Here is a 12,874-nt window from a genome sequence, read left to right on the forward strand (position 1 = left end):
AGCTGGAAATATGATAGATTTCTGTAGAATGAGAGCAGTCTAATTCTCTCTAGAGACTCTCTACTTCCTGTGATCTATGAGACACTGAATGACTGAATAAAGAAGTAGATGTGGAAGAAACGCTGTGTATTTCTTGAAGTAGAAACTGCTAATGCTTGTGCTTTTCCCTTTGTTTCAAATTTGAAGTTAATTTGATAAGAAAAAAAGGATAATACCTATTTAATTGTCTTGTCTGAAAACAGTTCTTGTATTAAAACAATAAAGTCTCTTTAGCTGGTGTTTGAAAAAATAAAGGAAAAGATACACCTAATAAAACAAATCATTCTTTGGACTGAATAGAAAGTCTCAGGGTAATTCAGAACATACAACATTAGTTGAAGAGTTAAAACAAATACTCCTCTTTCTGCCATTTTGCATGGATCCTATGGCATTTTATTGTCTTCTCCTGTTTGAGGTTGAAATTTCAAACCAAGACACTTCCTCACACAGTTGTGCTATGGCATGTTTCAGAGTGGTTCCCAGAAGAAAGGTAGGAAAACTTGCAGATGAACTCCCACTTTCACCTGCAAGGTAGAGCTGCATATCCCAGTGTTCAGTACAGGAGCAATATGAATGTAACCCACTGCACATTGCTATCAGCTTGGAAGGGAAAGTGTTTGCAAGGGGGAACAAAGCAGCAGCAGACTCTTCTCCCTTCATCCCTGCAAGAGTGCTGGTGCTCACCCTTCCCCCCTCAGGTGACCTCAGCTCATCCCTCTCCCTCCTGCTGACGTTGTGCTGTCTGGATTTTGCAGAATCTGATCAAAAAAAGCACATTTTACACTATAAGATTGCTGGTGAGAGCTGAGATAACACTGGCCTCCTATTTTTCATCTTGACTGATTGCATTTAACAGCCTGTCCTGTTATATATGATTTACTGGTACTTGTAGAAGCACAGGAATTGACCGGGTGAATTTTTTGAACAATGCTTTGATTGTCTTTAATTTAGGGGGGCAAGTAGGAACAAGCTGCTCAAATTAATTTTTTTATTGCCACTGTCATTGCACTCAAATTAGGATATTTCTTATGCACGACAACAGTCATTAAATAATAACCAAGTAGAAATAGGAATCCCATAATACACACCCCTCAAAATCTGCAACAGGGAATAGAAAAAATAAAATCTAACAGCTCTCTGATTTCATAGACAGCTGGGTGGCAGATCCAGCCTGGTGGACAGAACTGAGTCTCTGAACATTGCCTTCTGCAGATAATCTCCCATTTTAAGGGAAATTTAAACCAGAAAATTTATATATGTATGCTTCAAGTACTGTATATTTTAATCAACATCTGTGGGAAGAGGAAGCTTATATGAATTTCAGAGCTAGATTATAGTTGCAAAGTTTCTGATGGAGAGCTGCTTTCACCTATCATTAAACAAAATATGAAGCAATATAGAAATGGTAAGTGTTAGTTAGGTTATCACTGCACTTCCCAAAGTAGCTAATATATTTAAGTGAAATTAAAAGACCTCTCTTTTTTTAGTCAAGCATGTGCTTTCTTTTCCCTGTTCTATAAATTGACGGACATGTAAATATAAAAAGGGCTGTGCAATACACTAAAACCTAATTAAGTGGACTCTTTTCACAGAGCAGTTGAAAGGCCATCAGTTCATGCCTGCAAAACAATTTGCATGACAACGATCTTCCACTGCTATTGTCCCATGCCACAATTCTTTTTTGATCATCTAAAGCATAGCATCACCTGCTCCACAGCTAAAGGAGTCCATTTTCATTAATTATTTTTTTTTTATTCCCTACAGTCCAATTTATTTCACAAGCACTTTTAGTGAAATATCAGGAATACAATCGCTCTTGAGTAGTTGTGTCTTTTATTCTTTTAAGGGAAAATTTACTGTTCATGTGGTCTTCTCAAGAAACATCTAATACATGAAAGCTTTCATGTGATTTTTGGTGGCTAGTTTTGATTCATTAATATAGCTAGATATTTTCATTTGTGAATTAATTTACTATTCATACATAGATAAAATTATGTGGATCTCTGAAATACAAAGGCAATTTTTACATTACCTGATATTGCACCCTTTCAGAAATATTATTTATATTTAAATTACTGCCATCCTCTTTGTGAAATACTTTTCTCCTTTCTCTCACAAAATATGCTGTGTGCAATACACATAGTGCCTGTGCTCCTCAGCTGTAACTGTGGAGTGCTCTAAGCACTTCAGTTCAGTAACTGCAATGTTTTGCACAGGAGGTTGGTCAGATGCTAAATATATATGCAACATCAAGCCTATAGAAATCACTGTCCAAAGGATACCTAAACAGAAAAATTTACATTCTGTAGGTATGTCTGTCACATTGGGATCTACACCCAGTGTTCATATGTTATTGCAAGAGAGGCAAGATTAGAACTGCCAAAAAAAACTTGCCTTCATATTTTCTTTGATTTATTTCAACCTTTGCTCTATCAAATGCTTAGCATTTTGAGGGACCATGACACTCTTTTAATTTAAAAAAATAAAAAAAATAATTTAAAATTATGAATTGCTGCTACCTTGGCTTATAAAAAATTAAACCAGAACACTGGACTATCATAGTTTCTTTTGCTTCTGTCTGTTGTGTATAATAACAACTTCCTAAACTTGCCAGCTTCCCCTGTTCAGGAACTGTGTCTGACTGTTCGTATTACACAGGCAGGTAACCCTATTTCCATGTTTAGTTTCCTTCCAGAATAAATCAGGCAAGTTTATGACATAGTAATTGCTGAGTTATCCCTTCATCCTTACCTTGACCCATGGCTCTTTTATTGTATTTATCTCCCTCCATCCGGTTGGTTTGGTGGGGACCTGGGACCTAGTGCCCAGCCAAGGTCAAACCACTACAACAGGTTAATCTGACTTGAAACCAGGGGACAAGAACTAGCAAGGCATAAAGTCTTTGTGTCATATTTTGCACTGACTTTTCCTTCCCAGCTCCATTTGCAATGTGTTATCAAACCCAATGGAACTCACATAGAGATGAAACGCTGTTGAGTAAGAACCAGCCTGGATAAAATTGCTTATTTTGGAATCTAAACTGTCAGATCTAATCTGAACTTGATGGAACTGGTCATTTGAGACATAACTGAACTGAGCAGAAGGAGAGTTTAGGCAAGGAAACAATCTGGAAACAAGACTAGGAGTTTTTTGCTTTGTTTGCTTGCCTCCTTCTGCCTCTCTGAGTAAAAAAAACCAAAGATTACTTAAACCTAGAGGCCAATATCCTCATCACTGCAAACATACCTAGCAATGAATTATCTGCTCGATGGAATGCTTTGCTCTCTAAAGCAATGCAATGTTTTCAAAAACTGCTTGTTGAGAACCAACAACATATACACTAAATCTCTGGCATGTGTAGTTAGGGACAGTAAATGCCTTCAATTTTACACATAACTCACAAAATGAGATTATAGCTGTGTTGTTGACTGTGTTCAAAAGGGTCTACAGCAAATGGAGTCCAAATCAGCACACCAGCAATGGGCCCCAGGATGGCATGAAAATTAATTAAAAGCAAGCAGTAAAACAGCATCACAGCAAGGTTTCTGCACTTCTTGGCCTAAGGCAGGTGGTGTTTGAAGCTTGGAGCGCTTACCAGTGGGTGCTGTGGCTGTTTTTGGTGCTGGCAGTAAGCTCCTGCGTGGGGTCGCTGTGCTGCTGCTCGATACCTGCGTCGTGCTTTTGCTGCTCCCCTTGGGAGCATCCTTAGAAGGTGCAGGTGCCCTAGGGGTGGTCTGCTCTTCATTTCCAAAGCTGGAACCTGCAGGAGACCGGAATTGCACTAATTATAAGTCCATAAAAAATGTATGTGAACTGTAGCATACAGACCAAACTTCTCTCAGCAATTATAATCCACAGCAACATGTTCTCCCTGCAGCTTGGGCTAAGTGACATGGACTTTCTCCAGTATAAACCCTCAGGTAGAAATAAAGAGTTCCCAACAACTTAAATGCTAGGTCTTGGCAGCTGTTACAGTCTGGTTCCAACAGGAAATTAAGACCTCCTCTTTGTCTGCCTCTGTGAAGGTATGTGGCTACAACACTCATAAAGAAACCATGGAATTCCTAAATATAAGGGTGGATGAGTTTATGGCTTTGTAGCTGCTGGAGGAGCCACACCACACATCCATCCCACCACTTGGAAGCTGCTGATGTTCAAAATAGAGGGGAATAGCAGGGCACAGTGGTGCAAAGTTTTCAAATTCCCCTGCTCAGGTGGAGATTTCCCACAAAGAGTCCCTCAGATCACACTCAGACATTTGAATAATAAGATAAAGAACAAAGAAAAAATTCGGCCTTAACTCTCACATCCACTTCAGTTATATTCTCATAACAAATATTAGGTTGCCAAGTTTTCCACCTTAAATTGACCTCTTTCAAAACTTTAAATGGGTTTGGTGTCCTTCTGCATTTGCCATCTACAGAATAATGACATCCTAGATTCCTTGTAGACATAAGGAAAACAATATTTTCTTAACATTTGAGAAAGGCAGAGTTGGAATGCTGTTTTTACCTATCTGTCTACAAGGCCTAAGAGGAGCAAAAGATTACAGCAGATCTGGACTTAAACATTTGCAGAAGAATGAACATTTTGTTTGAAAAAACTAGTGGAGATGGTGCAAGAAATGCAAAAGATGTCAAAAAAGGCCTACAATTTTTATTTCAATTGTTTTACAAAGATACAATACAATATTGGTTAGGTACTGCCTGCAGGAAAATGATAGCATTATCTTAATAATTGGCACATCCAAGTCTCCAATATTTTTAAGACGCAGGCTTCTTGAAAGTGTGCAAGTAAAAAAGAGATTTCATTTTTGCCTTTATTACTGAAAATCTACTAGAGGAATAAAAAGCAGGTTGGAAAAGAAAATCCTCTTTCTGATAAAGGAAGAATATCCCTTTTGGCTCTGAAAAAACAGCTTTAAGTTTCGCTGTGTCTTTGAGGATGCTTGCATATACATCTTAATTTAAAATGTGTATCTGCATTATAAATGGACTTCTACAACCATATGTGACCTTTTCCCAAGCCACACTAAAAACTCAAAACAGTGTAGTGTACTCTACACAGGAACAAAAACACCTGAAGCATTTGTCACCTTTACACATCTCTGCACATAACAAACAACCCCTCAGCACATCAGGTGGGTGTTGAATATCCAAACTGCATGCATTTTTCACCTGTGTAACAAACATTTAAGTTTATGTGCTGAATTAACTGTGACAAAACACTGCTGACTTCCATAAAGTCACAACAGCAGAAAATCTGGCCCAACCTAGCCCCATCTCCTCTGCAGCTGTGCACGAGGGCATCTCTTCTGCCAGGTGGCCAGGGGGATGCTGCAGCATGTGTGTCCACCTCAGGCTCTCTGCACCACACCCCTGAAGCTATTCCTGAAGTGGTCTCATATATATGCTTACCCTGTCAGCTTGGGTAACACCACTTGTAGAAATATTTTTTCTTTCTTCAGCTATTTTTCTATAAGTTTCCATTGCAGAAGCACTAACCTTGAAGAGTAAATTATTCTTATTTTTTGCAGAGAAATAGAGTGCAAGGGTTCTTTAATGGAAACCCTTTATTCTCAATTTCAACATTCATTCAGTGCCCTACAGCGAGGAGTGAGGGAAGAAGTGTGAGGCTGAGAGGGAGCAGATGTTCCCTACAGAGCCTGGGGAAGACCATGAGGAATTCCAGAGGAATTCCCTGCAGCTTGTGGGGAGGACCCTGATGGAGCAGATATTCACACTCCACACCGGCACAGGTGGACATGGCCAAAGGAAGCTGCATCCATGGAGAGCCCTCACAGGAGCAGGGCCCTGCAAGAAGCTGTGGGCCTGGACATGAGAACCATGCCAGAGCAGGCTTATCCTGAGGGACAGCAGCCCTGGGTAAAGACCCATGCAGGAGCAGGAAGGAGTGTGAGGTGGAAGAAATGGCAGAGAGGAACTGTAATGGACTGACTGCAACACCCATTCTCCTCCCACTGCGCTGCTCAGTGGGGATATGGGATGGAGGAGGTAGAGGAATTGGGAAGGGAGAAGTGAAGCTGAGAATGTAAAGCAGCCGTGTGGAAAGCGGGGGTTGAAAAGTTTCACACCTTTCAACTCTATTTCAATTGTTAATATATTAAATCATTTTTCCAAGTCAATTCTTTTTTGCCTGTGACAGCAGCTGGTAAGTGATCTCCATGTGTTTATCTCTACCTGGGGTCTTATTCACCTTATTTTCTCTCCTGTCCTGCACAGGAGGTGAGACAGTGGCAGGGTGGGTGCCTGGCAGCCAGCTAAGGCACAGCAGCAATATGAGGACACCCAGGACTTGCTGAGATAAGGTCAATGTTTCTCCTAAGAGACATTGTCTCTCACTTTGCTCTTCACTCATAGATGGAGACTGGAAAGAGACAGTGGGATACAACACATGTGTGTATAATATGCCCCAAAAAGCAAATGTTTGCTGCTTCCATGGATATCACTAAGGCAGCCTCTGGTTCCCCAGGAGCAGAGGGAGGTGAGTTTCACCCTGCTGCACATAGATTCCAGAGCTCAAACAGGATTCAAAGAAGAAATTAAATTAAGGACCTAGGAGAATGCATATTTCTCATGGGAGGAAAATAAAGGCTGTCATTTATTTCAAGGAATCAACTTATAGGAAAATCAGAAAGATTATTCATCAGTTGGTCCATCTATTAGTCCCTCATGAAATAATGCCTCCCACTATTATCTGCAGCAGGTGAATCAGTAGCATCTGCCTTTCCATGATACCACATCCTATTTTCCAGTAAAAGCCTGTACAAAAACACCAGATGTGCAGTGGGTGAACAGTTTCCAGGTGACCACATCCTTTGCTGTAGTGTAACTCTTCCCTCCTACTCCTCTACTTTGGCATTCTGTCCAAACCAGGGGAGGCTCTGCTTGCCTTTGAAGCACCTGGTGAGTTGTTTGGGGGCTGCTACATAAAAGGCCCTGCATTTTTGCAGATTCTGTGCTCTATGAGAAGCAGCACTGCTGACTTTGCAGTAGAGTGTTTAACAGGCTATTAACAATCTGCTGGAGCTGAAGGCCTTCAGCCTCACTTTTATCATCTCCTTACTATGAGCCCCAAGGAATCCTACTCTTCTGCTTCTGAGAAAAAAAAAATATCGAAAAGAAGAACATTCCTTTGAAGACTTGCAGTTACTTTGGAAAGTCCCAGCTGCAAAGTCCCAACTCTTCCTCTGCACTTGTTTGCCAGTAGACATGGAGAAATTAGGGCTGGGAACACATTGTAGGCTGCATGTTTGAAGAATATCATGACCAAAATCCCACTGGCTCCTAGATGTCTTTGAACCACTGTTTCTCTGTATCTGTCACCACTCTTTTTACCATCTGTCTGCAGCTCATTTCAGGGGCTCCTCACCCACAGAAAAGGAAGACCCTTTTGTATGCATCACTACAAGTCTGTGCCTATTGTAAGTGCTCCTTTTCTGAAATTATTTACAAATTTTAGAAAAAAAGGATAGAAATATATGTTAATACATATAACTGTAAAACTAGCAGGAACATGAAGGCGAAGAATTCTGGATTTGATGAGAAATGAATTAGGCCATGTTGTGTGGCAGGTCTTGATCTGAGAGGAAACAATGATAGGAAGGGCTGTGTTCTGGAGCCCCACAGCTACAGATTTCCCTGTCTGAAGTCAAGGGCAATAAAGTCTCCTTTTGCTGGAGAATTTGCTTCCTCTCTAGAAAAGCAGCTTGTTTGATGCCTACAGGTCTGTGAGTTGCTGACAAACAAACTGCAGAGGAGTGTTGCAGCATGAGTGCAGCTCCTGTCCTGCGGGCTGCTACCTGCAGCCTATGACACTCAGAGACATGGAGTGAGTTTCCAGCTCTTCACAGCAGGTCAAGCATTCCCTGTGCTGGCAGGAGGCTTGGAGCTGATAGTTCCTGCCACAGCTGTAATCACACTCAGGACGCTGGGAACACCCTGGCATTGTGCATGTTCACTGAAGGACAAACATTTACCCAGGGTTACAGGAAGGCCTTTCCAGCATAAAGATCCTTGGACACTCCTTGATGCCAAGTTAATGATGATGAAGTTATGCCTAGCTGTTACATCAGTGATCCCACTTAGCAATTCTATATCACTTCCCAGTCACCGAACTGAAGAAGTTTTAAAAAAGGATTTGAGCCACTTTCCAAATTCACACAGCAAGGAAACAGCAGAGACAGAGAGTGAGCAGAAAAACCTGATGATGAATGAGGCTGGAATGACCTTTTTTCACCTGCAAAACACTGGGATGTATTATTCCTCTAGGTTTTACTAGGTGCACTTTTGTGCCCTAGTTTTCAAGCAAAAGTACAAGCATAATGTGAAATTTAAAGTCACTGCCATGGGGAATGATCTGATAAGAAAAGTACCTAAACTGCTGAAAATAATCAGGTGATGCTTAAAACCAAAACCTCCAAGATACACTTTTCACTAACTTTGGACATCTGCCTATCCTTCAGTTAATGCCCATTCTTTATTCCTGATTGTTACTTGTGAAGTGGTAAGCAAATTTTATAGAATGATTACCAGATATGCAACCTGTCAAGCAAGATTTTAATTTCACTACTTTAAGGGTTGCTGTTTTGAAGTCCAGCATGGCATATTTTAATATGACTTTTTCACACAATGTCATTTTCAAGAGACACAATTGAACATTCAGCTCTGTAGCTCAAGCTGAAACAAAGCTATGGACCAAGAGGTACAGTGTGATCATTAGCCCTGAGGGCTAACCATGTTGTTAAGATGTTTTGATAGTACATAAGATTACTAGCTGGCTAATTGGGGTTTTTTGCCTTTGCAGGGAGACAGTGCCTGGTATTTCCTCAGGCCAAATATGCAAGAGATCAGGCACCAGCTCATGACAGGTTTATTTTCCAACCAGATGCTTAAGAATTGATGTCCACACAATGCTTAAGCCTAACTTACTTAGCTCAAAGTCTTTCTTCCTACTGCTTTTTTTTTTTTTTTTTTTGGCTCAGACAAAGATGTTTGAGCAATAATTCCCTGTAAAATACTTTTGTTGTGCCCGATCATATCACTTTATAAAAGCTGATTTTTCAGAAGTCTTTACATTCAAAAATGAAACTTGAATTCTGAATTCAGGTTAATCTTAAAGGTTAATAATTTCCACCAAAATAAGGACCCAAATCTGCAGTGCCTGTCAGCACATCTTTAGCCAGCTTTTGGTCTCTGCACGGCCAATGATCACCTTTGAGGCAGCCCTCTCATTGATAGGAAGGGAGTTTTGTGCCCTTTGTGCCAATTAATCATTGGTGATTGATGACAACTGTGACTAGACATGGTTTTTGTACATTAACACACCTGTAAAAGATTGCTGCATGTCCATCCCTCTCCTGATGCCCTCCAGTCCTAAAGCCAAGCACTTTTCTCCTGTGTCACCTGCTGTCAGATGGTTTGGGGCCTCTGGACCTGGCTCTGCAGAAAGCTGTTGGGCACCTGAAGGGTGTGAACCCTGCAAGGTTGACCACCACTGGAGAAGCTGCAAAAGCAGCTCTGTGCAGCTATACTGGCAGGCTCTTCCATCACCTCCAGCTGCCCTGACTGCTTCTGCAAGGGCTGTATCCTGCTTGCAGCTGATCCAGGCAAACAAAAGAGATGTGGTGTTTCTGGCAGGGCAGAGGGAAGCATCGCCTCTTCAGGCTGTGCTTTCCTCACTCAGGTGGCAGCTGAGCTGCCAGGGCAGCCCTGGTAACCCTACTTCCAGCAGGATGCCCTTGTACACATGGCCTTTATTTGAGACTTGGTCCATCAGACTGTATTTACACTGCTAAACAAAAGCTGGACAAGCATTGTAGGCTGTCTCATCCTGACACCACCCAGGCTGATCACAGCAGCTTTTCCTGAGAGGGTTAGAGCAGACAAAACCATGGCCACAGTGTGAAGGATAGGGTTAGGGATCAGGACACTAGGCTTAGCCTGGCTTCCAGGCGTTCCCTTTCTCACCAGCACAGCTGGAGCTGCAGCCAAGGAGCATCACTGAGCTGGGCCATGCATGCTCCATGTCACTGGCAAAGGAGGTCATTCAACTTAGTCTCATTTACATCAAAATGGGTTTAAGGAAAGTAGAGATGTTTTGCCCCTGCCAGATGGAATTGAAGCTCCTTCCTTTACACAATTTCCTGGTTTTGATGACACTGAGTTTTTGAAATATAGATTAATTTAGGGGAATATAGATTAATTTTAGGGGAACAAACATATCTTCAGTGCCCTTCATATATAATAGATAGCAGAAATACAGCCTTCTGCTGAGACACCTCCTTGTGTCAATGCTAACTAATTCATTTCACATTACCAAATAAAATATGTATTTTAGGATCTGGCTATGTGAATTTCTTACTTGAGTGGAGCCATGTGCTGCTCCCTCCTGAAGTGTTACAAGCCTCATTGGGCAAGGTGAAAATTTCACCACAAAGTAAAATCTCTGTATGTGTTACTGGGAATTACGGAAAACTCACTGACTATGCCTGACTTTGGAATCACATAACCCATTTTATTTGGGTTCTGGTGAGATGTTACACCTTTGTCAGGAAGGATGAGCATTTTATTACGTAATAAAGTCTGTATGTTGGTGGTAGCTTTGCCTGCCACCAGCGGATTCTACAACTGCTTGGCTAACTGAGAGCTTTTGCATTGGCTGGCTAAAAAACCCCATAGGACATGGAGCAAAGACAGCATAGTATTTTGCTGATCAATTGTAGTATTTGTCAGAAGAGATAAGTGTTTTGGAATAGTGCCAAAGATACCTAGGCTGCAGAGACATTTTAAGAGGGGCCTCAGACATCACTGTGTATCTACCTTCTGAAAGAGGAATCTCCTGGCATTACTTGGAGCTGAGCCATCAAAGGTCATTGATGACCAAATCTTCCCTGCAAAGCTTCCTCATTCAGCGTATGGCTCTGATCACAGTGACAAGCCACATCCCACCGGGACAATACTCCACTGCAGTGTCTCTTGTGGCACTCGCAGGAGCTGATGCAGTAGAATCACACACTGGGGAAATGTTTGCTTCTCTAACTGAGAAGAGAAAAACGTACCTGCTGCAAGCTTCTCCTAGACATATGGATTAAAATTTCTAACAGATCAGATCAGAGTAATCTGATCTTACTCTCTAATTACTGAAGCCTATCAATTAACTGTAGGAAGGGCTGGTTCTTAAAACCTGACATACACTTGAAGGCAAGCGTGTACTCATAATGTTTTGGAAGCTCTTCTTGCTGACACAAGTCAAGAACATATTACATATCAGTTAAACATTTAAATTCCTCTAAGGTTCATTTTGGGAGAGTAAATAAGTAGCTATATCCAAGCAGCAGGTTTTCTGGGATCCTACTGAAATTGATTGTTATTGAAGGCTGAATTTGTAAGAAAAACAATATTTGATCCTTGTGAGGGCAATTGAGGTGTTTGTCTTTGGTGCAACAAAATTTTGACTCAGGCTGAATGTTTTAGGCAAAAGACTGCTCTCCATACCAAGCAAAAAGCACGTGAAGAAAAACACAGGAGGAGCACAGATTTACTTCAGGTCTTATCTGACACAGTCATGCACTGTCTTACAGAGGAGATGGATGAATACAGGTCCAGGGGCCACTTCTCCCCCTCACTGCCCAGCAGTGTAGCCCTCTACACCACAAAATTCCCAGGCACTGTAGAGCTCTCAAAGTAACACCAAGCACTGATGGCATTTTTGCCACACACACATATATGGTCCAATGCCTTCAGCTTCCAGAATGACCCCTGGGATCACCAGGGGATGGCTAAACGTTAAAATAACTAGAAAGAAGATACAGATAACATCCATTTTTTACTACCACTAAAGCACTAATGGCATGTATCAGCCTATTTATGGGGAATTTTCCCACACAGGAAGATTTTGATGTTCCTGGGTAGTCCTTCGGTCTCAGCACCCACACTTCTAGAAGCACCAGTTTGTAGCATGACTTGTGCTCATGACCATCTGCTTTCATGGCACTGAGCCTGCTTCTGAACTGGCATACCAAACCCTCTGGGGCACAGGCACCCATGAAAGACAGAATTAGAAGTGACATCTGCTCTGCAAGAGGTTCCTCCTGATGGCAAGAAGTGCCAAATTAGAGCCACATGCCTTATTCTAAGGAGTGACATCTGTTGGCCCTCATAGCATTTTGTCATCAATAAATGTCTCTTCCCCAGAATCACTGCTTTTAATTTGCTTGAACACTGGCTTGGAGTATTTTGACACTTAAAGGTATATATAATCCTTGGGAAAAGTGTTAATGACATCCCAACAGCGATAATGAATTTCCACCAGCTTTAGCAATCCATGATGGTTGGCACAGCTCAGCAGACTAGGAGAGGTTAAGCCATGCTCTAACAATTGTCAGTGCTTAAGAACTGAAGGTGGCATTCAGTCCTGCTCCTTCCCTGCCAAACCCACAACAACACGGAATCCCGCTAGATCAGAGAGCTGGAACACGTGTCTGACTCCTTACGTGGCATGACAATGACTTCAGAGCATGTGACACAGGCTGAGGAGGGGAGATGTCATACTGAAACCTCAAGGATGGAAGAGCCTTAGAGAGTCCCCAGTTAGTCACTAATTAATTGCATTTTATGAGCTCAGGCACAGATCCTCAAAGCTGCTTAGGAACTTAACTCCTATTTCATTTCACATTCAAATTTAACTCACTGTGCTTATTCTTAATCACCATCTCAGCCCTGAAGGAGTTTCAAACCCACAGATGTCTCCATTTCAGAGTATGAAGGATGCAAGCAGCTGAGCAGAACATCCCATGAATGCTGAACAGTTCTTT

General features: G+C 41.7%; 1 protein-coding gene across 4 annotated transcripts in view; it reads right to left on the reverse strand.

Moving 5' to 3' along the window:
• The window catches only part of MTUS2 (microtubule associated scaffold protein 2), a 263,446-nt gene that overhangs the window by 60,359 nt on the left and 190,213 nt on the right, over positions 1–12,874 (reverse strand). For all 4 annotated transcript variants that reach the window (XM_077173823.1, XM_054627789.2, XM_077173825.1 and 1 more), the window contains one exon: positions 3,635–3,799. In XM_077173823.1, coding sequence (XP_077029938.1) covers positions 3,635–3,799 — 165 coding nt within the window. The remainder of the gene's footprint in view (positions 1–3,634; positions 3,800–12,874) is intronic.

The sequence above is a fragment of the Agelaius phoeniceus genome, chromosome 2, assembly GCF_051311805.1.
Source record: "Agelaius phoeniceus isolate bAgePho1 chromosome 2, bAgePho1.hap1, whole genome shotgun sequence".
NCBI lineage: Eukaryota > Metazoa > Chordata > Aves > Passeriformes > Icteridae > Agelaius > Agelaius phoeniceus.